Source organism: Patagioenas fasciata, chromosome 3 (genome assembly GCF_037038585.1).
Source record: "Patagioenas fasciata isolate bPatFas1 chromosome 3, bPatFas1.hap1, whole genome shotgun sequence".
Classification (NCBI taxonomy): Eukaryota; Metazoa; Chordata; class Aves; order Columbiformes; family Columbidae; genus Patagioenas; species Patagioenas fasciata.
Window position 1 is genome coordinate 118204502 of NC_092522.1, and position 25159 is coordinate 118229660.

A 25159-nucleotide genomic window follows, 5' to 3' on the forward strand; every position below is an offset into this window, starting at 1 on the left:
AACTACCAATGAATGTAGCGTAAATTTAGCACACTTAAAGAGGACAAAAAAAAGAAAAAGAGCATTAATTCTCTACAGCCACTTTATTTTGCTCTTTGAACAACATCATGTCATCCCTGACCATGCCCTACCTAATTCAGTATCTTCTCCCTGACAGCGGTCAGTGCCAGATGTTTCAGACATTGTGCTCTGTGTATTATTAGGCAGTCACCATCAAAGCACTCAATCCCTTCAATATCTTGAGCTTGAACGAACTCAAGTTATTTTGAGATTGCTGATGGAAGACGAGAGGAAGGAGTTGTTTCAACAAGTGATCTGCACTAATTGCAGGGGTTGAAACCTTCCCTCATCCTGAACTGGTAATATGAAAGGCATACCATACAATGGCTGTTCTGACAGAATAATTGAATATTTAGAGGAGCAAACAGAGTCATGATTACACTTTGGTTGTATTTCTCAGGCTCCCTAATAGATCAGCCTCAGGGAAATGTCCTAATGCATTGGAGGAACAGTGTGGAAAGTTGGGTTTAATGTTTCATATTATATTTTGGTTTTGTCTGTAGTTTGCTCTTCCCAATACCCATCTTTATGGTTGCCTTACTTTCGTGGGAGAAGAGCTAATCTGACTCCAGGACTAGGTGTAGAACATCACACAGAGCATGAATTCTACTGACTGTGAAAGGAGATGCACTCCAGTATAACATTTTATCCCCAAAGCGCTTCCTTGAACAAGTGAGATAAAGACACTAAATTAAACAGTGCTGTTCTCTGATCTGATACAGCCCTGTCACTCCAGTTACTGGGGCTGTGTCTCAGCCTCTTATAAGCAAATACTGCCCTGGAGACTTGGAAATAAAGATGTTGATTTGAGTAAATATTTATTTGGCACACACCTTGAGGCATTGCAGCAACAGAATTGCTAAGTAAGAACTACAGACTAAAATTTAGAGAAATTAGAGAATCTAACCCTCATAATGGCAGCTTGAATGTTGAAGCTAAATTACTGTGTGTTTGTTGTCTCTAAGAACATTGATATAGTAATTTTAAGCACCTTGAAATTTGTCTGGACCACAACTCTTTCACACAGCTCCTGAGCTAGGTTTCAGTGTTGGTATGGAAGAAGAACTGTTCCTGGTAAGAGCTCTGGATGAGGCCATACTATTTTGGACAGTGAAAAGAAGTTGCTGGATATGGTGCTAGGGACAAAGAAAAAGGCCCTGGGAGTGTTTAACTTATTGAAGTAAATACACCCTTACAGACTAAAAAAAAAAAAAAGACTTTTTTTACAATGAAGGTGATAAAATACTAGAACAGGTTTCCCAGAGAGGTGGTAGATGTCCCAGTCCTGGAGACATTCAAGGCCAGGATGGATGGGGCAGCCTGGTCTAGGTGAAGATGTCCCTGCTCATGGCAGAGGTTGGACTGGATGAGCTTTGAAGGCCCCTTCTAACCCAAACTATTCTATGACTCTATGATTCTATCTGTCTACAAGGAAAGCCAGAATTGATGTTGAAATGATTCTGAGCAAGCTGTGTGAATTCTCAAACCACAAGAACTGTGCTTCCCTATGTGCATTGTCATGTCTTGGAAGACAGGATGATGAACTTGAGGAAGCAGTGTACCTTGCAGCAACGAAGGTAACTGCAAACCAAGCTGGCCTCTCAGCATAGCAGAGATGTTGAGAATCTGGAGAGAGTCCCTTTGGCTGCCAAGAAAGCAAAGGTATTGGAACATACGATAAATAACAAGACACGGAAGGAGCTGGTCTGTTCATCTAGGAGAAGCAAAGAATAAGGGAGTGGGATCTCATTGCTGTTTTATACTACCTAAAGCATCTGAATATTGCTTTCACTAAGGGTGTGTAATACAGCTGAAGGCCAAATCACCAAGCCTTCCCACCCACCATGTCATTGTCTTGCTTCTTTGCATGTGTGTGAGATAATAAAATCTACATCCCTCACTGCTTGTTAGTAGTGTGTTCTTTAGACTGCATTGCTGTAAATCACCTAAATATTAACCACCTTTCACTGATTATGGTTTTTGTTGTGATTTTTTGCAGGTTACATATCACAAGCACTAAAGAATTACACTGATCATGCCTGCGATGGAGAATATGTCTCCCTGAGATGTCCTCACAGAACCACCATCAGCATCCAGTCTTCTTTTTACGGTCGAATTGTTCCAAGTCATCAGATGTGTCCTTCTCGCTATCCCCACTCCTATGCAACTTTAATTAAAGAGGATGTTGCCTGTTCAGTTGGCACTTCCCTTCAGGTATTACATGTTAAACTGGCTTTGTTAATTTTTGGACTTCATCTTTCCTTGGCCAGGCAGCATCTGTCTATGCTGGTGCCGCACAGACCTATGTTCAGCAGTGCTACACAGTGTGGGAGCACCGACATCTCACACAGCTTCGTGCATAATTCATCTTTGTAGTTTAGACAGGGCTGAATTAGATTTTGATGATGAATTTCTTAATTTTACTGCAACTCTAGTCAATAACAGTTCAGGAATGTGATTGAAACTGAATTACACTGCAAGACCACATTATGTTTGACTGGGTTAGAAGATTACTTTTTTTTACAGTTTCCTTCCCAATGGTTACCTTTTCAACACATTCAGAAGTTGCCGTGGCATTCTTTTTACTTCAGAACTGATCCGATTTCAAGAGGCTTTTACTTTGGTAACTTGAAACCCAGAGAGAATCCTTGGCTTTACTTGTTCTGACTCATTTGGCTCTTAGGCCACTGTAAGCGATCATACATCATTTAACCTTGTAATCTCCCAAGCATCAGTAGTTAATCAGCTCTGTCCATTTTTGTAGGGGATGTTGACTATATGTATCCTTCCAAGAGCACATGTGACGTCAGCAAATCAAAGGATTATTTGGAAGGTGCCAGCGTTACTCAGCTGTCAGTAGGAACAACTAAAATTAGAAACATGAGTTGGCTGATGTTGTTGAGATGAATGGGGTCTGCTTCTGGATGTTGAAGTAAGCACAAGTCTTTCCAAGTGCAGGATTTGGGACTGTAAAAATTTCTGGGCAAAGATCTCAAGCAACCAGTATGCTTATGGCTATGAATCAATAATAACTCATAATAAAAGAAATCATAGCAAAACTAGATTCATGAACCTACGAGGCTAGTGAATAATTTATTTTATAATTCGGCTGAAGGCCAGAGTGTCCTACACCACTTCTTGCATCCAGGGTTTGTAAGAGAAATTTACAGCATTTGTTTAAAGTTGATGCAAGTGCTTTGGCTTCCAAATGTCAGTGGTAAATTCTCAAGAAATTGCGCACTGTTGGTGTCTGCCCGTAGTGTAACCGTTAAGCTGACAGATTTGCCATTGCACTCATAACACTGCATGATGGAGTTGTAGTATAGGAGAACACAGTCCTTACCAGTGGAAGGTTTTCCCGGGTGGGACAACAGAATTTCATAATATGACAGAAAAATAGCAGAGGCTAGCCTTTCCTTCTTTCTTTTGTTGATTTACTGCAAAATTAATTTGCAATGTTTCATTTACCAGTGTGATTGATAGCTACATGCTTAGCCTCAGCCCTGGTGGGTAAATAGCCCACTTAAGGCATCTGGAAGAACCTGAGAACAGGGAAGATGTTGGCTTGCCATGCCGTGGTTTTATGTGCAAGAGGGGTTTAAAAGAAATCCCTGTCTGCCTGGCTTAGCTCCTAATGTCGTCAGAGCTGTTACCCATTAGCTTTCCTCCATCACTTACAGTGCTTTAATTACAGCTCCCTTGTTTGTCAGAGTGAGAATTGTGTTCTCTGTGGGCAGTCTTGCAGCAGATCTCTTGAACAGTAAGTTTGTTACAGGATTGAGACCATTCACCCATTTTTGGGGATGCAGATGTGCTAGAGAGGTAGCTGACACTCTCTGCTCTGCCACAAATTTCTTGAGGGACCTTGGGCTAGTTCCAGAGTCTCCTTGGAGAAGATCCACAGTGCTTCTTTGGTGCCCCTGAATCTGACTTTGATACCTCAGTTTTCCATGCTTGGCCAGGGTAGGGTGAGTCCAAATGCCAGAGATGAATCCTGTGTTCTTTCTCCATCGTGGAGTGGGTAAGACCTCTCTGAAGGGTAAGCCAGGAACCCCCCAGGCTGAATGGCAAGCTGCCTACAGCTCCCTAGTAGGAAATGCATGTCTATAGGAAAACTGAAAAGCTGTAGACAAGAAAATTGCGTGTATTTTTGTGGTTTTGAAACTCAGCTGTATGGTTGCTATAGGTGGGACCAATTGTGTGTGTATTCTGATTGTCAGTAATTTAAAAAGTCAGCCAAACTGAACCCATCAAAATTAAGTATATAAAATCACAGTGTCTAATCAAACCCATGACTGTATAATTTGCTGAGTCTCTGGAGAGTGGTCTGGAGAGAGGGTAAGGGGCAGCTATTAATACTGTTCCCCGCAAACACTACATTTGAGTAACAGTTAATTCCCAGTTAGAAGCTGCCTCCCCTGTAAATGTCCAGTTCAGACATTGTTGCTATGTTAAAAAGGGAAAAGAAAGCGTTGATTACGCTGAGACAAACACTACTAATCCAGTCTCATGTAGTTGTCCGCCAGTCTCTTGTTTTCGTTAGAAATGAAATGCAAACCGCTTGGGAGACCGTGTCTGAGACATTAAGGCAGTGACACCAAACTGCACATTTCTGTTGTTCTAACACCGTAATGTCAGATTCAGTGGGAGATTTCCAAAAACATAAAGAATTTGGACATTCAGACTGGGATTTTGGTTTTGATGTGGTTGGTCTCTTGTTAACTTTTAGATCAGGTCACACAAGTATGGTGAGATTTGAGGAACAAAATAAAGTTGTGTTGAAAGCCAGATATTATTTGTTTTTTAAACGATCGCCCCCCCCCGCACTCAGTTTAACAGAGGAGCCCAAAGTTAGCACAAGTCACGTGAAATATATGGCAGGAAGGAAAGAGTGATTTGTCCTGTATTAATGAAACATCTTTCAGACATTTCAGAGACAGAAGTGTAAAAAGTTCTCACTCATCCATTAATAACAGCAGGTAATGCTTTGCCGGCTCTGGTAAAGAGACCCATGCAGTGCAAACTGGTGCCTTGGCAGAGAAGGTCTGTGAAAAGGAGCTTTATGGTTTCTGAACCATCTCTTTTCTTGCTTGTAGGTCAGGAAGAACAGTTACTAGGACCAAAGCCTATTCACCTTTCACCCAAAGAAGTAAATTATTTAGTATTAATGGTCATGTGTCATAGAATCATAGAATAGTTTGGGTTGGAAGTGACCTTCAAAGGTCATCTAGTCCAACACCCCTACAATGAGTAGGGACATCTAGACATCTAGGACAACTAGATCAGGTTGCTCAGAGCCCTGTCCTTGAATGTCTACCACCTCTCCAGTCCATCTGGGCCAGTGTTTTACCACCCTCAGACATGTTGAAGTCACACCACTGAAAATGGTGGGCAGTAAGTAACAGTGTTTATCCACACGGCATAATTTGTACAAAGAGGTGAGTTGTGTGACCACTGGAAGGTCTGTATCACCAGAATAGGATCATGCAGAGATGTTAACTCAGATCCTGAAGGCACAGAGCTGTGCTAACGCAGTCCTGTATGCGTCAGTGTTATTGCCATGACCTGTAACTCCCACATACCTTTACTCTTTTAGAGCAATTGTGCAGGTGCAGTTGGTCTGAGCATGCAAGCTGATGTTTTTGAGAGCTTGAAGATTTTTGGTAGGTGGGTGCATTGGACTTTCATAGTGGAGTTTTCCTCTTGCTCTGTAATCTCACATCACCCAGATAGGGTTAGTAAAACCTGTTTTTAATCCACACAATGTCTGTTTTTTTAGTGTGAGAGTATGGAGAAGAAGCTAAATTACATTGCTGCATAATGGGGCAACACATGGGAACATCTGGAGACACCTTTTACCCTGCTAGGGACCATCCTCATCTACTTTAGCCTCTCCCTTATGCCATGGTTCTCTCACCTCTCACACCTCTGCACAGATTTGCATTTCCATGCCATGGGGACATCTCATGAGATCTTGCCTCTAGGGAAATAATGAAGCTGACAAAAATATACAACAGCAGCATATGTTTATTCACTTGAACACATGAATGTTGGCACAGAGGACAAAGAAATAGGAGTATTAAGTGTTCTGCATTGCCTACTGATAAGTGCCTCCTGGGAAGTGAATCCCTGTAGTAAAAAACCTAGTCACTCCTAGCCAAACTCACAATACACAGCTTGTGCCTGCAAAAATATGTGGAGGCATCTGTATATTTGAAGGAAGCTACTTAGCTGAAGAGGAGGCGGTTTGGAGTGGCTTGTTTATAAAGCTTCCCATAGCTGCTCATTTCTGTATCAGTATGTCAGATGTCACTTGTTTTCAGCAACAAACTACTCAAGGTCTGGATGGAAGAATGTTTACTGGTTGGCCTGCAGTTCTTGCTTTTTACCAGAAAACTAGATTACACTTTACAGCAGATTACCTGCAATATTCTCATTTTGGTAAATTGACAGAAAAGTAAGGAAGGAAAAGGGAAAGCCCCAGAGCACAGCTTGTTTAGAAGGAAAATAAGAAGCCCTGAAGAGGCACTTATCTGTTGTGTTTCTGCTCCCAAATACTTATCAAAGACATTGTAGACTAACTAACTTCTCTCTTCATATATGCATGTACTGAAATCAGCAGGAAACTGCACTTCAGAGGGCAATGTTTTACCGTGTGACCTGTTTTCCCAAGACCAGCTGTGCTTAGATGGTGCTGGGGAGTTCTGCACCTTGTTAGAAAAATTAGCCAGTCTGGGGAGGGAGCGTAGGCACAGCCTGTGGCCTGGGTCTCTTTCAACACTCTCCAGGACAACCAGTTGCTGGTGACAAGAATCACTCGTGCTGCTGATGTGGTATTTCCTTTTGTCCTTTAAGAGAGATACAGGACACCTTTGCTGCCACCTCTCCCGCTGTCGCTCAAGCTGTGGTACAAAAGGGAGCGGATTCCTTGCATGCTAACCACAGGATTTCCTGAGCCCTTCTCCTCTTTCTTTGCCCCTACCAGGAAGGTTTTTGTGATAGAAAGCAAATGGCAGCTGACCTCTTCTGTGAAAGATGAGATAAACTTTCCAGTAGCTGCGTGACTCTCAAAGCCTGGGCCAGTTGATCACAAAATGATGGGGCTGGAAGGTAGGAGTGTGTGTGTTACTGTTTCTGAAAAGGGTTCTATTTTCCCCAAATATTCTGGATTAACTGTGTGGAACAGTAAAGTACAAAGTAGAAGAAAACTATCCAACTGCTCTTTCTTTCTTAGTAGGCCAAGGACGGTGGCTACTGCTGTGCCCACTCACAGTATGTTGCATGGTCCCACTGATGTAACAGCCCTAAGTGGCTTCAACAGGAATGAGAAAAGACCCTTTCCCATGACCGAACACCTATAAGATGATGATGGTCAAGGGAAAAGAGGGAGAAAAATGATAGAAAGAATGAATATGGGTCATCAATACCACTGGGAGGAGAACCCACCATTTGTAATCTTGTGTATTATAAGATCTCCACAGCTCACAGACAGTTTGAACAAGGAAAGTTTCAGTTTCAGAAATGTCAGTGAAATAAAAAGCAGTTCAGGCAACTCTTTGCCAGACTATGTTAATTACTTCGCAGAAGATGGTGAGCAGCGAGCTCAGGGTCAAGAAGAGGTGACTACCCTGCCGAAATTACTCTTAAAAATCACAGAACCAGTGCAGCTTCGCTCATGAATCTTGCTGAAATATAACTCTCTGGCAAGTAGCTCCCCCAGCTAATTATTTGCAAGTAGAAGAGCTGCCTGATGCAGAGGTCATAGATAATCTCTATATTGCTGTATCTTTGAAGTCTTTGGCTTGGCTGCAGTAGCTCATCAGAGCAGTGTGGTTATGTATTGCAGAAGAGGAGATGCTGGAGGCAGAGGTGGCCAGTGCAGCCTGTCTCCCTGATGAGGCAGAACTGCTCCCCGGGGTCTAAGCCTCCTAACACTTTGTTTACTCTAAATTCAAACTTTCCAAGTCACAGGGCTTCCATCATTGCTACTAAGACCTTGTTTGACAGTGTAACCATTTGCTCTCAATGATTTTTTTTTTTCCCACTTTGTGTTTTAAGCTTTCCCTTTCTTTAATCCCATGACTTTTGGTTATGTATCCTTTTGTATTTCTTCAACTTAGACCTCCTCTCCCTTTGAAGTTGACCCTCACATACAGATTAAGTTTCCCACTGTTAGGAAATGTAGGTAATGTTTAATTGGGTAATATTTGTAATGCAGCTTTTATCAGGTCCTTCGCTGAGCATGTTCCCACTCTTTGTGAATCGCTGTCTCTGGGCTCTTTAAAGGCTCTACCAGAGAAGTTCTGGTGAATCTTGCTGTCATGTTATAACATCCAGCCCACTGCTGCCTGTCCTGCTGGCATTTACTAGTTCTGTAACAGAACTGGTGAAAGGGAATGAGTGCCCAGTTTTCAGCTCTTTATTTCACATTTTTTCTTTATTTCATTAATGTGAGTCACCAAATGTGTGGGCAGACTTTCTTCCTGCTGACTTTGCCCCTATCTTTTTACTTAAAAGGGGCCTATAAGAAAGACGGGTACAGACTTTTTAGCAAGGCCTGTTATGATAGGACAAGGAGTGACGGTTTTAAATTAAAGGAGGAGAAATTCAGGCCAGACATGAGGAAGAAATTTGTTACACTGTGGGTGGTGAAACCCTGGCCCAGGTTTCCCAGAGAGGTGGTGGATACCCCATCCCTGGAGACATCCCAGGCCAGGCTGGACGGGGCTCTGAGCAACCTGATCTGGGTGAAGATGTCCCTGCTCAAGGCAGGGGTTGGACTGGTTGAGCTTTGAAGATCCCTTCCAATCCAAACTGTTCTATGATTCTGTGACTCTGCTGTGAGCAATACAAGAGTGAGAGTGATAAGAGAGAGCTCATAGAATACTAAAACCTGCCATAGATCAGGGATCAGGATTCAGGGCCTTTGATCTCTTCTTCCTATATTGCACAGACTGAATGTGGTAATGTGGGCAAAGCTGAATCACTTTCTAGCAGAGCACAATGGGAAGATTGCTTGATGTAGCCGTAGGCAGGTAACCATCAACGATTTTACTTCCTCCTGTAGCCCGTTCTCTATTGATGATCCTTGGAAAACCTTCTTGCTCCGTGGGCTTCAGTAATTTGTGTGAATGAATAGAGATGAGTGCGCAATCTTCAGATAATTGGATAAAGGACCTGTAAATAGTCCTCAACTTAAAATTACTAGAGTTTACAGTGTGTTTTAAAGTAATATCTACACTCAAGGGTACATAAAACAGTAGCAAAATTCAATAAATTGTGACATGAAACCATTATGAATGCATTGTACTGTGCGGCTTTACAGGGAGAATCTGTGCTGACTTGTTTGTTATATTTACTACTTCTCACTACAGAACTCATAGAGGTGCACTAAATAGAAGTGTTGGTGTAACTTCATCATAATGGCTGTATCTGGATTGAATTCAACCTGAAAATGCTTAAAGATGTTTTTAAAAAATTACTGGTATCTTCTTGTGTAAAATTCTCAGTACAAATCTCTGCCCATTTTCATTTGACTGCACACAGCTGTGATCCATTCATGCAGTTCACTTGCTGAGTTATTCTCCTCAGCAACATACAATTTGGGCAATTATTTAGTGGGGTCCTCTGTGTAATTTCATGCCTGACTGATATACCCTGCAGTCAGCTTTATGTTCCTTTCATACTGGAGGCTGTACAGAGAACAGCCCTGTGGCAAAATCCTAGTTCCCATTGAGCTTCACCATTGGCTTCTATGGGTCCAAAGTTTCACCCTAATAGTGTTGAATGTGTGAACTGCTACAAGGTACTAAGAACTGAGACAAGTTTAATTGCTTTGGGTGTTAAACTCAGTCGTTGTTTATTTTAAGTGTGCAGGGGAAGCGCTTCTTGAAGAGTGATTTGAAGAGGCACAATAAAAATGAGCGCACCCTTGGGAATGGCTGAGGACAGCCTTCTTGTACAGCTCGCATCCAGTTCCAGATTTAAAACATTTTTATCCAATAGGCACAAGCAATTACTTAGCTAATGAGCACAACAAAATGAGCACAAGAAATGTGTTTCATCTGCAATGCCCACTGGAAAGACATGGTTTTGAGCTCGAGGCTGCCCTGGCTTTAAGAACCGGGTCACTGCGGGGAGATTAATCCAGGGCATAAATCACAGGGGTTAGATTAGCGTTTGTTTTACTTGAATTCACATTTCTTGCTCTCTGATCTACTCTAAATCTTGCAGCTTCTTAGCTCAATCGTGAACCAGAGAATGGAATGGGTTTAAACAGCCACGACTTCCCTTCCGAGCACTGGCCGTCAGCCCTCAGGTTTGATTTACCACTGGAACACAATTATAAAACGGCATTATGCAATTAATGTGTCTTCTCTCCCCTTTCATGCCAGACAGGAATTCCTCCTCCACCTTCTTCAGGTGAAATGATTTTTGTAATATAATCTAATCCAGTGCAACTTTATTTTGCATTAGTCAGACAGCAATGACATAAACAGCTGATTATATATCCTATTTCAGGGTGATTCTGCATGTGTATTTCTCTGCAAGTTCAGATTGTTTGTGGTCCTCTTGTTATTTGGTTTTGTGGCTGTGTTTTCCTACCTTTGCAGATGACAGTGACATCCAGAAAAATAAGGCAAACATAATGAACTGCCTGAATTTTTCACGCCATTAAGCCAAAGCCATGCGAGTTCAGAATATTCCTGCACTACCAAGTAAACTCCCAGCCTTTCTGGTGTCATTTTAGCTGATCATCTGCAAATGCTTCAGAAATGACATCTGACATCTGCCAGAGCTCTGGTATGGACTAGAAATGTGATTATTGAGAGTAAGACCAGAAAGCCAAGGTCTTGGTTAGTAAGGGCCCCTGTGAACACCAGATGCACTGGACCTGCAGGGGAATGTACCTGTGGTGGATCATCTCACATGTATTTAAGAAGATGTAGGTATACAGCACATACCAATGAAAGCTGTGGGGAAGATTTCTGTGTATGCAAGGATAGGTAAAAATTGTATGTACAAGTTGTTAAGCGAACATTAAGCTGCTGTAACATCTCTGTTCTTTATTTTTATTAAGAACGTGGCCAGTCAACCATTGCTAATTTTCGTTGCATTTTTTCCTGATGTATTTGCCTGGGCATTGAACATATTTTTAAATTTTACTCTTTATGGCTATATGTCATGCCTATTTACTCAAACAATCTGCAGGAAATCAGAAATATTACTGATTTTTTATATTTTCAGGTAAATCATTGCTCTTGAGGGGGAGGCACATTGGTATTTTGTGAATGAAAAGGAAATATTGATTTCTCTCTCCTCATGAAATAACTTCTCAGAGTTATGGCTGATATCAAATTAAGTCGAAACTGTAGCTAAACACTAAAACCAATTAGTAAAAGGCATATTCAGCCTCAAGAACACTTCCCGTTTTCTATAGTCTCACAATGGCATAGATGAGTCTTGCTCCTTAATTTAGGTACAAACTTCTCCTTAGGGCTCTATGTTAATTTGCATATTGCAGATAGTAAACTTGGGAGGTTTCACTTATGTGGAAAATACGGAGTAAGCAAGAGCTGCCAAAGGTTAGGGCAGAGAAAGACAAAGTGGCAATACCTGAGGTCTGCCCTTGTTCATCATTCTCTGAGGCTGGTAAGTAATTACCTTCATTCCTGGTGCTGAGCCTAAGGACAGATGAACAAGTGCTGCCTACACATTGAAGCTGAGGCTTTCAAAGAGATTTCCTGTTGGCCTAACTCAGTCTCTGGTGAAACCCAGGGTGGTTTTCCCATCAGTTTTAATGTCACCTATTATGCAATGCTGAAAGTTTTCGAAAATCCCACCCATGTGCTATGAACAGATTTGTTGACCAAAACCCTAAATCTACTGCCTTTGAGGTGAAAAAGCTTCCCCTGTGGGAAAGAAAACATGTGGGGTGCTGCTTTGTTGCTCTGTAATCTTAGCACTGCCTGGGTGTAAACACAGCCGTGGCTCCAAAGTACCAGCAAACAGGTCTGCAGTGATTTGGAGAGGATTTCTCTCTGTATGTGAAGCACTTCAGAGTTATTCCAGTTGCTCTTTGCCTTCTGGGATCAAAACAGGTATCTTGCATAGAGGCCTTGATTAAATTCCTTTGCAACCCACTGGATGTTGCATTAAATTAAGTTTCACATGCTGAGTGAGCAGTCAACCTTTATGAGCCTAGAGGAAAGAGTATACTGTTTCTATGCACTTTAACATGATGGTCAAATTGGGGCTAACACTCCCAGGCACCTCCTTCAGTGTTCACCTTCCAACATTTCCAGCCTAAGCCCTGTATTTTGAAACAAGATACCTGTGTTTTATCACCTTTGTAAGCGCAAAACAACAGCATATATTCTCTGCTCACTAGGAAAGGCTTGATTTGTCTTGGTTTGAGCTTCAAAATAAAGGTCAGGCTTGAGGCAGGCACGAATTCTTGCATGTGTCAGCCCAAAAGGTAAAAGCTTTAGGAAGTTATGAGCAACCTCAAATGAGGCAGTTTCAAATTGCACTTGAAACTGGAACAGTTGTTCCTGTTGTTCAGAGGGCGACATTCTGAGTTGTAATGCTAAAGATAATATCTATTTCATTCAAGGAGAGCTCAAAAATACAGAGGAGTCATTGAGGCAGAGAGAAAATTGTTTTGGGTGGCACGTGGTAGAGAAGGAACAGCCTTTATGTAAATGGCACAGGGATAAGATTGTGGGAAAGCCCAAATATTGAGGTGTGTGTAAGAAAAGGGAACAGGGAGAAGACAAAAGAGACCACAGGAGTCTAGGGGAATTTCTGAGAAAGGATTTTCCAGTGCCTCCTTGCAAATGAAAATTAATTGTTTTGGGGCTGGATTTCACAGCTCTGTGTTGCAGGACTTTGTGAGGCTGGTGGATTACCTCGCTCTGTGGTCTCAAAATGCTCTGACAGGTTCATGTGTGTCAGGCAAACATTATGGTAATTTTAGCACTTTAGGGGCTCTACAGGAGTACATAAATACCACCTAAGCCATCCAGCTGAATTTAAAACTTAATTACCGCCCCACTTAATAATGTTCTCACTCCCCGCTACCACTTTAGAGGATCATAGGGTTAAAAGAAATCATTAATCTTCCTTAATGAAGCTATTTTCTAGCAGGAGACAGAATGTCTTGCCCCTGTGGATTCTGAGATGGAGTTTTTATGAGTGTCATGAATGGGAAAGTGGGGAGTGAGTGCTGGAGAAAAAGCATTGCAGAAAAGGGGATGGGACCCAAAATGCCATTGGTGGGAGAACTCTCTGACTCGCAGGCCCTTGCTGAGTTTAGCTAAAAGGAACACGATAGTCATGGGGGAAGAGGAGCGAGCCCTACTAAAAACTAAGTTGGCTATGTAGCAGTGTTCCCACCACAAGTACCAATTACTGAAATACAAACAATTGCCAAAGCTCTTGTATAACCGAGATGAGATCTCTCTTGAAAGCTGCAGTTGAAATTGTGCATCTCTAGAGAAATCTAAAGCAGAGTGGTGGTGGCAGAGTTTGTGTTTCGGTTTTTAACTGTCAAGGCTGATCTCTGTCCTCAAAGCTGCTTTTCCCAGGACAGAACAGCCTTATACTACGATTAAATTGCATGCAAATGTTTCAAAATCTCTGTGACCATCCCAGTGAAAATCCCTCCTTTTGCATGCTTGCAAAGGAAAGAAATCAAGCACCTTGAAACAGTGCAAGGTCTAGTCCTCTCCTAGTCCGTGGCTTCTGTGGTACCAACTGCATTGAGCACCATTGCCCACCTTGTGCCAGGGCTGTCTAAGGAGACGAGGATGGCCATGCTGTTCTCCATTTAATGATCCCTTTTGGTGGAGATACTGACGTGCTTTTGTTTCTCTGTTTCTTGCGTGCGTCCCTGGCTGCAGAAGATGCTGGACGAATGCCAGGACAGGAGGAGCTGCCAGTTTCTCGTCAATAGCCGGCTGTTCGGCACCGATCCATGCCCTGGAACCAGCAAATACCTCATCGTGTGGTACAAGTGCAGGCCAAGTAAGTGTCTCACTATTGAATCTGCTCTGGCGAGACCAAAGCGTTTTCATACTTAATACTCACCAGAGAGGTCTCCTAGGACTTAACGTTCCCTTCCGCCTTTATTTTCTGTGTAACGCAACCCCTGGGTGTGGAACGTTTCCCCTCTCCCCCTCGCTTGCTGCCTTGCTGGGATGCTGCTGCTCCAGCTCCGTCCTCCTTGCTGGCCACCCCACTCGCAGATTGTTTTCGCAGGTGCCAGCGAAAGCCTTTGCCAACACTGAGCTCACGCTGTCGGCAGTGGGTGGGCTGCTCCTGCTCCTGTCTGCAGCCGCCCTCTTGTCCACTGGGCCAGTGGGACTTGTCCCCTCCTTGCCTGTCCCTCCAAGGGAGCGGGAGATCTTTGCATGGACAAAGACTCCAGACCTGGTGCCCAAGGCAGGCACAGAAGACAGTGCCACAGGAAGCTAACCTACCCATACCATGCACCAGCTTTTAATTGCCCCCAGATCAGGCTGGGAAATGTTACCTTCTGTTTTGCACGGTCTCATTAGCTGGGTTTAAATTAAATGGGACCCGTGCCTGGATACTGGGAGTGAAATCATGTGTGCTGCAGAAGAGTGAGACTGGTGTGGCTTTGCCCCAGGACAACCAGCACCCTCTTGGCCAATTCTGGGTCCCACAGAGGTATTTAGCACAGTTTGGGCACTGTTCTCCATCAGCACTTTGGCAGCAGACACCTTGGTTTGAAGACGGACAGGATTTGATGGTGGCCAAACTGTGCCAACAGGTTTTAGTTGTAGAACAGGACCTGGAGAAAAGGAGGCTGAGGGGACACCTTCTCATTCTCTACAACTACCTGAAAGGAGGTTGTAGCATGGAGGGTGTTGGTCTCTCCTCCCGAGAGGAAGAGAGGAAATGGCCTCAAGTTGCACCAGGGGACGTTTAGATTGGATATTAGGAAAAAATTATTCACAGAAAGGGTTGTCAGGCATTGGAACAGGCTGCCCAGGGCAGTGGTGGAGTCACCATCCCCGGAAGTGTTTAAAAGGCATTTAGATGAGGTTCTTAGGGACATGGTTTAGTGCTAGAGTTAGGTTACAGCTGGACTTGATGATCTTAAGGGTTTCTTCCAACCAAAATGATTCCATGCTTTTATGATTCTATTTGAATTAATAGTCTGGACATGGCATTTCAGACCAGCCTAATCCCAAGCTTTTTAGGTGACATAACTAACATGATTCCAGCATCACCTCAGTAAAATTTTGGGGGAAGAAATTTTTAAAAAGTTTGCACAGGGAAGAAAAACATACCTGGTTTCCAAAAAGGTTTGAAACAAAAGCAGAAACATTCTGTCAGCAGCACAGAGGACTTTTTGCACGCATAGACCTGTGCTAATGAACTGAAGGGATCTGGCAAGATCTGTGAGGAATTCAAATGAAAAGTAGGTAATGAAGCACCTGCATTTTTTTGTGGGGTTTTCACAAATGATTGCAACATCCCTTGTTGGGTGAGAAATGCATCCCGGAGAGAGGGGTGATTAGCAGGGTGTTCTGACAAGTCCTCCTAAACCTGCGGGATTTGTATCAAAGCTCGCTTGAGAAATCTGACTATTGAGGCCTGTCCTGAATTTCTGAGGTGCTTCAGGATCCCATCTGTGCATAAATATTTATGGCTTGTCATTCTTTGCTAATTACAGATATGCTAGAAAAAGAACTTGCGTGTGTGTTGGGTGATTTTCCTGAAAGAGAGCTGGGGAAGCTGCTTGAAGATATTTCCCCAAGACATTTTTCAGGCAGTTCCAATTTTGCAGGGTGAAACAGGGTAACCTGACAGAAATTATTGTTTCTTAGTCACTGGGCACACTTTTAAGCAGAACCTGCTGGATTAAGAGCAAGATTTGAAGTATGTGAGGATTAGACTGGCACAGACATATCAGGACATAGTCAGCATTTCCTTGATGATTCAAGGCGTTAATTCTGAGTCTCCAAAACAGAATCTAGTGCTTGTGTGAGTTTGGTAACTGTTTGGTAAGCCTTTTTTTCATCCTGATGTCAGAAAAGGTTAATGACAGGATTGAAGAAGGATCCACAGAATGCAAAATACGGGACCATGAGAAATTTTGGTGGGGTTTTTTGGGTATTGAGTATCTGAGTATGGTTTATGAGCTGTAAGTAAATCCAGTGCAAGGCCTTCATGTTTAAGAGTTGACCCCAAAAGCTCTGGTCCTATGAGTATTGACCTGCTCCAGAAAGTGAGCACACATGACTGTAACCGAAGAGCACCAGAGACCCCTTGTTGAGAGCTCACTGCCTGGCACATGGTTTGATCCATCACTTTATCAAAAGACAAATGCAATTTTTTGGCCTATGTTTCTGCTCCTGAATTCATCCTTCTTAACAGCAGACATGACAAAAGTACTTATTAAGAAGCGATCCAAGGTCTGAATTTTCTTCTAGAGGCTTCTATTTTCTTCCTTTACCTATCGAGGGAGCCGGATGTGATCATGCTGCTAAAGTGAGTGCCTACTGAAGCAGAATGAATGTGAATTTTCCTGTATACAGGTACAAGAGGTGCTTTGGAACGTGGCCTGCAGGGTTTGGACAGGATATCTTTAACATAAAATAAGGATGCTCTGGGCCTCTCACTCTTGGAGCTATGGTGGAGCCTCAAAAGGCCCCTGAATAGAGGTAGTTCTCTAAAAAGAAAGACTTCCTTGAAAGAAAGCAAAACTGAAGTTAGTGGCATTTGCATGTACCTTTGCTGAAGAATAACTAGATGGTGCAGTCATTCCCTCCAGCCACTGTCACTGCAATTATGCCTCTCTGACATTACATTGTGTTTGATATCTAGTGGTTTCGATGCTCATTGGCTGCATGGGGTTCACTTGCAAGGCAAGATGCTATTTTGGTTTCTCATAAGCAGAATTTCAAGGAGATGGAGAACAGTAAATCACACTGAAACAGCCCCAGATTTCCAAATGGTGGGGCTCCAGGGAGCAGGGCAATTGGAGTGTTCTCTGCTGTACTAATTGCTCTGAGACTGATTTTGCTGGAAGCTGGGAAGACTCCTGCAGAGGTTTGGTGCTGAAGTATTGCGGTTCACCTCCTCTAGAAATTCAAATAAATATATCAGAGAAGTGCTTGCTTAACTAGAAGCAGAGAGAAATTTAATGGCTTGTGTGCTTTAGGGAAGTCTTGTGCTAACTGTGTTCCTTTCTGATCCAATGGGAGGATCTGGGGTCCAGTGGATACTCATCTTGCATGTATATGACTCAGCATGGGACTGCTTTTAAATGTCAGATGTTTGGCAGTCCTGGGGATTCTCTGTGCCTGTAAATAAATAAATACACTATGTGTGTGGATACTTTTAAGATAAAGAATGTTTAAGAAGGTCAGAAATAATCAATAGAAGGCTCTCTTCTGTTTCATTTTGGGGCAAGTGAGAGATTTATTGCTGCTACGTGATTTGAGGGCCAAGGTTCATCAAAGACTCTTCTCTCTTCTCTCTCCTCTCTCTCTTCTCTCTCTCTTTTCTCTCTCTTCTCTCTCTCTTCTCTCTCTCTTCTCTCTCCTCTCTCTCTTCTCTCTCTCTTCTCTCTCTCTTCTCTCTCTCTTCTCTCTCTCTTCTCTCTCTCTTCTCTCCCTCTTCCCTCTTCTTCCCTCTTCTTCCCTCTTCTTCCCTCTTCTTCCCTCTTCTTCCCTCTTCTTCCCTCTTCTTCCCTCTTCTTCCCTCTTCTTCCCTCTTCTTCCCTCTTCTTCCCTCTTCTCTCTCCTCCTCTCCTTCTCTTTTCCTCCTCTCTATTCTCTTTCTTCTTCTACTCTCCCTCTTCCTCTCCCCTTTTTCTTTCTTTTCCCATAGAATGTGGGCCTTAGTTTCTAATACGGGGATGGTTTCCAGTGGAAAGTTTGAATGCAGATGCGCTCTTTTAGAGGCCAAGAAAGCTGATGAGAATGGCTGTGGGCTGTCCGATGCCAGTTGGTCTCAGTGCCAGAGAACTGTCACATTTAATTTCTCGGGGCAAATGTAGCCGGAGATGTACTTCCAAAGCACACTGAAGCCTAGGATCAGCTCCTGAACGCACAGAGGACTTCAATCTCCAGGGTACCTTTCAGAATCATTAAAAAATTGCACACAAATCCAATTATTTCTCAGGTAACATGCTGATTTGTTTTAGGCCCATTAAGTATAATTACCGGGTAGGCTGTAGGAATGTATAATTAGAGGGAATTGACATACCATTTAACTGGTCTAACGTTAATTCACTCGAACTGAAATCTGGATTCACCAAGATTATTCAAACAATTTGATGTTTGTCCATCCCCCTCATTTAAGAGACAGAAAACTGTGTTAGACCGTGTGTTATTCTAAGCTAGAAAATATTTGATCTGTGTGCCAGACTTTCCAGAGGGGCTGTATGGCATAGTCCTGACTGGGAACAGGATCTGTGGGGCTTCCCGAGTCACGTTGAAGAAATACTTTCACCTCTCTGCACCCCAGAAATCCTATTGCAGCTGATTTCACTGGGGTTGGTTGCCACTCTGGGTTATTGTATGAGCAGGGATGGCTCTGCCCCTACACAGCATCTCTTTGGCCACAGTGACTTTTTGGTTGTTTGGTTATTTTCTTGATTTTGTTGTTTGTAAAGTCTCAAAGCTCCTGAACAGAATGGGGACGTAAACGCTTGTCTTTCTCTGTGAAGGGATTATTGAGGATGAGATGTGCTGAGTGGCCATTTGCTGGCAGCTCTGTCAAGAAAGGAGAGGGATCCTGCCCTGCTTGTGAGGCTTTCCCACGTTGTGCATTTCTCTTGTCTCTTCCTCTGCCATTGCTGCACTGTCCTGGATCCACTATTCCCTTCTCGGGTCTGAGGAGCCTAAGCTGCACCCTCCTGTAAGGCTATAGCAATATTTTCCCTCTTTCCTATTGGGTAGTTGCTATTTAGTTTATGACTTCAAAAACTCCAGGAGAGATAATCTCCATCCATGTGTGGTGTTTTTTTGGTTTTTGTTTTTTTTTTTTTTTTTTTTTTTTAATTATTATTATTTTTATTTAATTGAAAAATGTTGTGTGGAGCATCTGGATGGTGATAATTAGAGGCTGGTGAGTGTGAAGCCTCCTTGCATTAATCATCCCAGCAATGTAACCAAGTGTAAATGCAAACTTTGCTGCTCTCCCTCCTATTCAGAAACCGAAACATAAAACCTTTGAAGTTTCAGAAAGCCTGGATGGTGACCTGGGCTCCAATTGCAGCTCAAATCCCTCTGTAACAATACAAAAACATATTTGTGAAAGGCATATCAAGGTTCTGAGAAATGCGTCTGGGGAGGAAAATTGCATTTTTTGGCAAAGGGTGAAGTGCCAAAAGTTTGTGTGGGGGTAGGAGAAGGAAAGGGGGTGGGGGAGGTCGCTTTGTTCTTGTTCAGAACCTGTAGCTTTGATTTATGGGAAAACTTTTGTGCTGAGAATCGACCTGGACACGTTTTGAAGAGAACAGGCAGTCATTCTTTCCACCGTAGATTTAACTCTAATCTAAGAGGCCCAGTTAATTCTTGTCAATGACTTTTTTCAAACATGGGAAAGCCCATCCTGATGTCCTTGCCAAAATCTTACTCAGATATTTTTATTTTTTGTAACAGCAATTTTAATTCAAAAGCAACTGAATTTTAAAATCAATTGGAAATGAATTCCAGTTAGACCATCTTCTCATAATAATGCCATCTTCAGGTTTGCACCCTCGATTGTGTAGTGGTGGAGCTGCCGTGCTGTGTCCCAGGAGTGTTTACCTTTTGGTGAGGATGTGTTATTTATTTTTCTTTGTCAGTGGTACTTCAAAACCTGTAAAAAGAGCAGAAAACCATTACTTGCAGCAGAGCTTTTCCAGCTATCAAAAAATTGCGAAGAATCATCCTCTCTTCTGGCGGTTTCCAGTTGCCGGTGAACGTTAAGCTGCCTTACATCTCTTGGGCAACTGGTCAGGTCTGCTCATCAGATTTCAACCAGATTAGCTGAACTGAATGAAAAGGACATTTTGGAAGGACCACCTAGACTTGCGGTGAATGTGTCTTGTTTGCTGTTTAATTTCCCTACAATCCATTCCTTCAATATCGAACCTAGTGTGGGCTTTGTTGTTGGCTTCTCTTCTCGTTGGCTGTGCTGGGCTGAGAGTTACATCTTTTCTATTAAATTCAGTGAAAAGTCTGGTCTCATCACACATCCTCAAAGCTTGCTTTCTCTAGGCAGAGTTTGGGAAATGCTGTAAGCAAGAGCGGAGGGCTATGGAAAGAACAGAGACTTTGTGGGAATTTCAGACAAGAGCATAGAGGGACCTGAATGTATTCCTGGTGCCTTTAATGCTGGTGATTGATTTTAGGGCTGGGATAGATTGGTAATTCAGTAGTTATCAACCCTTTCAGAAAAGCATTAATCTGCTTTGTAAGACAGGTTTATTGGTGGCAGGAGAAGTTCACTGTATTGTTCTCCGCATAGCTTTTTGGTGGGCCAGGCTTTCCAGAGCAGCGCGGTGGAGCGAGGGCTGTTATATGAACACATCCCCCTGGCCCAGGCGCCGAGACAGCAGAATAAGCCGTTTACCTCCTGCATTCATCAGCTTGCTCTTGCTTATCTGTATTATTTCAAAACTGTTAAGGTGGTGCAGGGAGTGGAAATTTATAAGGGCAATAAAACTTCAGGCACCAAATGCTGGGGCAATGAAAAGATGTAAATAAAGGAATGCTATAAATAACAGAGGACAGATCCGTCAGCCTGCAATTGGGGTCAGAGAAACTTTAATGCTAACAATTAATTTTGTTTTAAGTCATTGATTCACAGAGATTTTCAGGCATTGTCAAATAGCCCTATCTCTGTAGCACACTAATCACTTGGCTGTCATGAGCGGGATTAAGAGGAATGTGTGATTTTGCTGCCATCAAATGCAGAGATTATTGTCAGCCCCTGCCCCAATGGAGAAGGAAACCACTGCTGACCTTGGAAAATTAAAAAAAAAAAACAGCAAGAACCGAACCAAACCAAACCGAAATCCCAGTTTTCCTCTAAACCTCATCAGTCAGCCCTGAATGACATGAGAAGGAATCAGCAAAGACCAGGGTGCTTCTTCCTGCTGATGTAGGTGGAAGGATTCCCTTTGCTGGATCAGGTCTCCAGTATCCAGATGTGAACCACTAAAAAAGACAAATTCCAAAATGTGTCTAAATTGTATAAATCATACGAGCTGTGACTTTTATAGATACTCTTTGTCAGTTGGCATTTAAGTTTTCTGTGGGGTTCTAGGGAAGAGACAAGGACTGGAACAGGCTGCCCAGAGAGGCTGTGGAGTCTCCTTCTCTGGAGACATTCAAACCCTCCTGGACACATTCCTGTGCGATCTGCTCTGGTGGGTTGGACTGGATGATCTCCAGAGGTCCCTTGCAACCCCAACCATTCTGTGATTCTATGATTAAAAAAAACCCTTTTAAGCCCTGAATTTTTGGTGAAGGACAAGGAAGGGATACACCGCAGTCTTTCTTTGCTGGTACAGGTGAATCAATAACGTTGCCAGAAGGAAATGTCCTCATGTACTTTGGGAGATCCAGCCCATCCTTAGGTGTTGTGGACACCTGTGATGCCTTTCTGTGCTGATGACGTGCATTGTGGATGATGCTTCAGGTTTGATGAAACCGATATATCTAAGTCTCATAGAATCATGGAATTGTAGAATGTCCTGAGTTGGAAGGACCCCCAAGGATCATGGAGTCCAACTCCTGTCCCTGCACAGGACAACCCCACAGTTCACACCGTGTGTCTGAGGACGTTGTCCAGTCTCTTCTTGAACACTGTCAGGCTTGGGGCCGTGACACCTCCCTGGGGAGCCTGTTCCAGTGTCCAGCACCCTCTGGGTGAAGAACCTTTTCCTCATGTCCAACCTGGCACATCTTCCTGCCATTCCCTCGGGTTCTGTCACTGGTCACCAGAGAGAAGAGCTCAGCCCTGCCCCTCCTCCTCCCCTTGTGAGGAAGCTGTGGCTGCCATGAGCTCTCCCCTCAGTCTCCTCTTTTCCAGGCTGAACAAACCAAGTGACTCCAGCTGCTCCTCATACAGCTTCCTCTCCAAACCCTTCACCAACATTGTAGCCTGGCACAGTCCAGCTGTGGTAGAGATTTGCAAGCTGTGAAAGAGAGATTTGAAGATTTTCTGGCATACTGGTGAAGAACCATAAGAACAAAAGCATGTCCCAGAAACAATATGCTTATAAACCAAATTGAGAGGCTGCAAAGTTTGACTCTGTTATATTGAATCCACAGTTTAAACCATACATGTAGGCCTCATAAAGCAGTAGGCAGAATAGGGAGGTAATTTTGTATAGTACTTCTGCAGAGGGTACTGTATATGGACTTATTCAAGACAGGAAATATAGATGAGTTTCTTTCCTCAAATAAATGTCTCTTGGAAAAAACAGGGAAAAGAGTAAGTGTCCTCTGGAGTAAAAACATGGTAATGAACTTTTTCCAGTCATGAGGGTTTCTTCAATATTTTTTCGGTATCGGTCCTACATTTGGTTTTCAAATTAGTTATACATTTTTAAAACAGGTATCTCCTGATATTTTTGACTTATCATACTAATTGTGCATCAGGCTCTTTTCTGTTACACACTTATTTTTCTGACTACTTAAAAGGCACTGGAGGTTGTCACCTAATCATGTCTCTGGGAAATGGGACTTCTAAAGCATCCATGATGAATTTGGGAGATTTGGTAACTGTATTTCTCCCAGCTACATTTCTTCTTCTCAGGCGAAGTCATTGAGGGAATACTGCGTGTTGAATTATTTAGGACAGTAGTGAACTAGCTTTTAATTTAGTAGGCCTCATTTTCCCATATTTTATGCTTTAGGCAACCCCATGGATTACATATAATAATATCAATCAGATATTCTCTTAATATTCCCGTGACAGAATTATCATTGCCATTATTTTAATATTCAGAGAAGACTGGTTTAATGATACTAAATTCTCCTTTTCAGCTATTTTAATAATAACTTTAAGCAGCATTACTTCAGATTTACACCATCACTGAAAGAGTGCGATGGGCAGTGGTACTAATGAAATCTTTTTCCTGGCATATTCAAGTAATTTTTTCCTTGGTGCACTCCTTCCATCTTTTAATTACAATAGCAAAGGTTTTCACCATGACTCTTATGCAACCTCCTGTGGTGTAGCTCGTCCTGATTTATATCCATGCTTTTTGGTCAGATATTACATCCATGCTGGTTGGCTGGTGGGACAGAGCAACAATTACAATCACCTTTGGCACTGATTTGCCTCCTTTCTGTAATTGGCTACCAGTTCTTATAAAATGTGTAGGAACTGAACAACATTTGTCGTGTCAACATTTCTGACAAATTTCACTGAAATTTAGCCAGCAGGTGCTCAGGTCCTTGGAAGGAGGACTAATAAATGGTGAAGCAGAGGCTCAGGCAGCAGAATGCTGGTAAGTCACACTTGTTTCAGAAAATCAGCCCTAATTCCTTAGCGAAAGAAGTAGGATGAGAATTAAATTTGCCTGTGGCCCCCAAGTGTTTTGTTTGACTCTCCTTTTGTGGTCCAGCATATATATTTTGATATTGTTCCCTCTTTCTTCCTTAGAGGTAACCATATATCTCTGTTTATCCATTAGAAAGAGTGCAACTAGGTACATCTGAACTCTGCGTTGGAAATGAAATGTAGCAGTTAATTTGCAACACTGCCAGCCTTTTCAGAGCAGGATATAAAGAGACAACGACTTCAGACTAATGAAAGTGACAGTGGGGAAAGGCACCTTTTAAACATTGCAAATTGGATGGGTGCATCAGGAGTGTAGTTTTAAAGGAATCTGACAAGGTCATTTGCAAAGAACAATCTTCTTTCTTCTTGAAACACTTTCAGACCTCCAGAACTTGGCACTCTTGAGTTTTCAGGGTACTTCTGAAGTTGGCAAACTGCCTATTTGATATAACTCTGGACTGTCATCCGAGCTGTATTCAGATTTTCAGATTAACTTACATGCTCCATGCCATTGAGGTTAGCAAACTTCAGTTTCTGAAAGTTAAATGACAGCATCTTCACAAAAAGTTTCTCAAAGGAAAGACTGAACTGAAATAACGTTAAAAGTTTTTTTTCTGTGCAAATGTATGAATTTGTCACATTCTTGCTTATTTATGCTCCGAATGAAAGGGGACAACCCTTTTTAGATCTTGGCTGTTGAAATGAGGGAATGACCAGGTAGCCCTCAGCCTAAGTGTTTGTGGGGGAGCTGTACTTGAGGATGCTGGGAATCTTTGCTGTCCTGGAAATGTTCCCTCCACCCAATCCTGCCTAAGGGAATGCTGACTTGATTGATATGTATTTATTAAAATCCTCAGATGAATGGAAAGCCCTCGTTACTAACAGGGTCACGTGGATGAGGAGGAAGCCTTGAAACTCAGGATATGAGGTCCATGTTGTAAGCGAAAGCAAACTGGAGGAAAACAAAAAGCAAGAAGCTATAGCAATGTACACTGCTCTAAAGAGTAGGCATTTGCCACTGTGAGGAATTTCTGATCTGTGTCAATTTCTTTGCATTCTGGGACTTGGAGGCCAAAATCTGCTTATATCTTCTGAAGTGTAAAAGTGGATGCAAAGCTCAGATAACAAATGCTCACTTTAAATGAAAAGTAAAGAAATATAGGAACACAGGAATAGATGTGGGAGGAAGAGGTTTGAAGTGGACCTCATACTGGAAAATGTACTGTAGTCCAATAGTTTCCTTCACAGAAGAATGTAGGAGTCAGTGGAAGTTGTCCAAGGCAATTCACTCTGTCTGCTTTGAGATTTGCTTATTTGTTTCAATTTTAGGAAGATGGACTTAGATTTACATGCACTTAAAAAAACAAATCGCTGTTTCTTACAAAAGGTGTACCACAGATCCTTTGAATTATTTGATTATGGGGGAAAATAAAAATATATGAAAACAAGGGTCACAGTTTACAAGGAAGGATACTGGATGGGTAACTCCAAGTCCTGTTGTGGAAGCACCCTTGTTCAAGGATACTCCTTAGAGGTATCTGTCCTAGTGTTTAAT

General features: G+C 42.6%; 1 protein-coding gene across 2 annotated transcripts in view; it reads left to right on the forward strand.

Moving 5' to 3' along the window:
- Positions 1-25159, forward strand: part of EVA1A (eva-1 homolog A, regulator of programmed cell death) — a 214253-nt gene that overhangs the window by 57602 nt on the left and 131492 nt on the right. For both annotated transcript variants that reach the window (XM_065834938.2, XM_065834939.2), the window contains exons 2-3: positions 2060-2274; positions 13965-14088. In XM_065834938.2, the coding sequence (XP_065691010.2) occupies positions 2060-2274; positions 13965-14088 (339 nt within the window). The remainder of the gene's footprint in view (positions 1-2059; positions 2275-13964; positions 14089-25159) is intronic.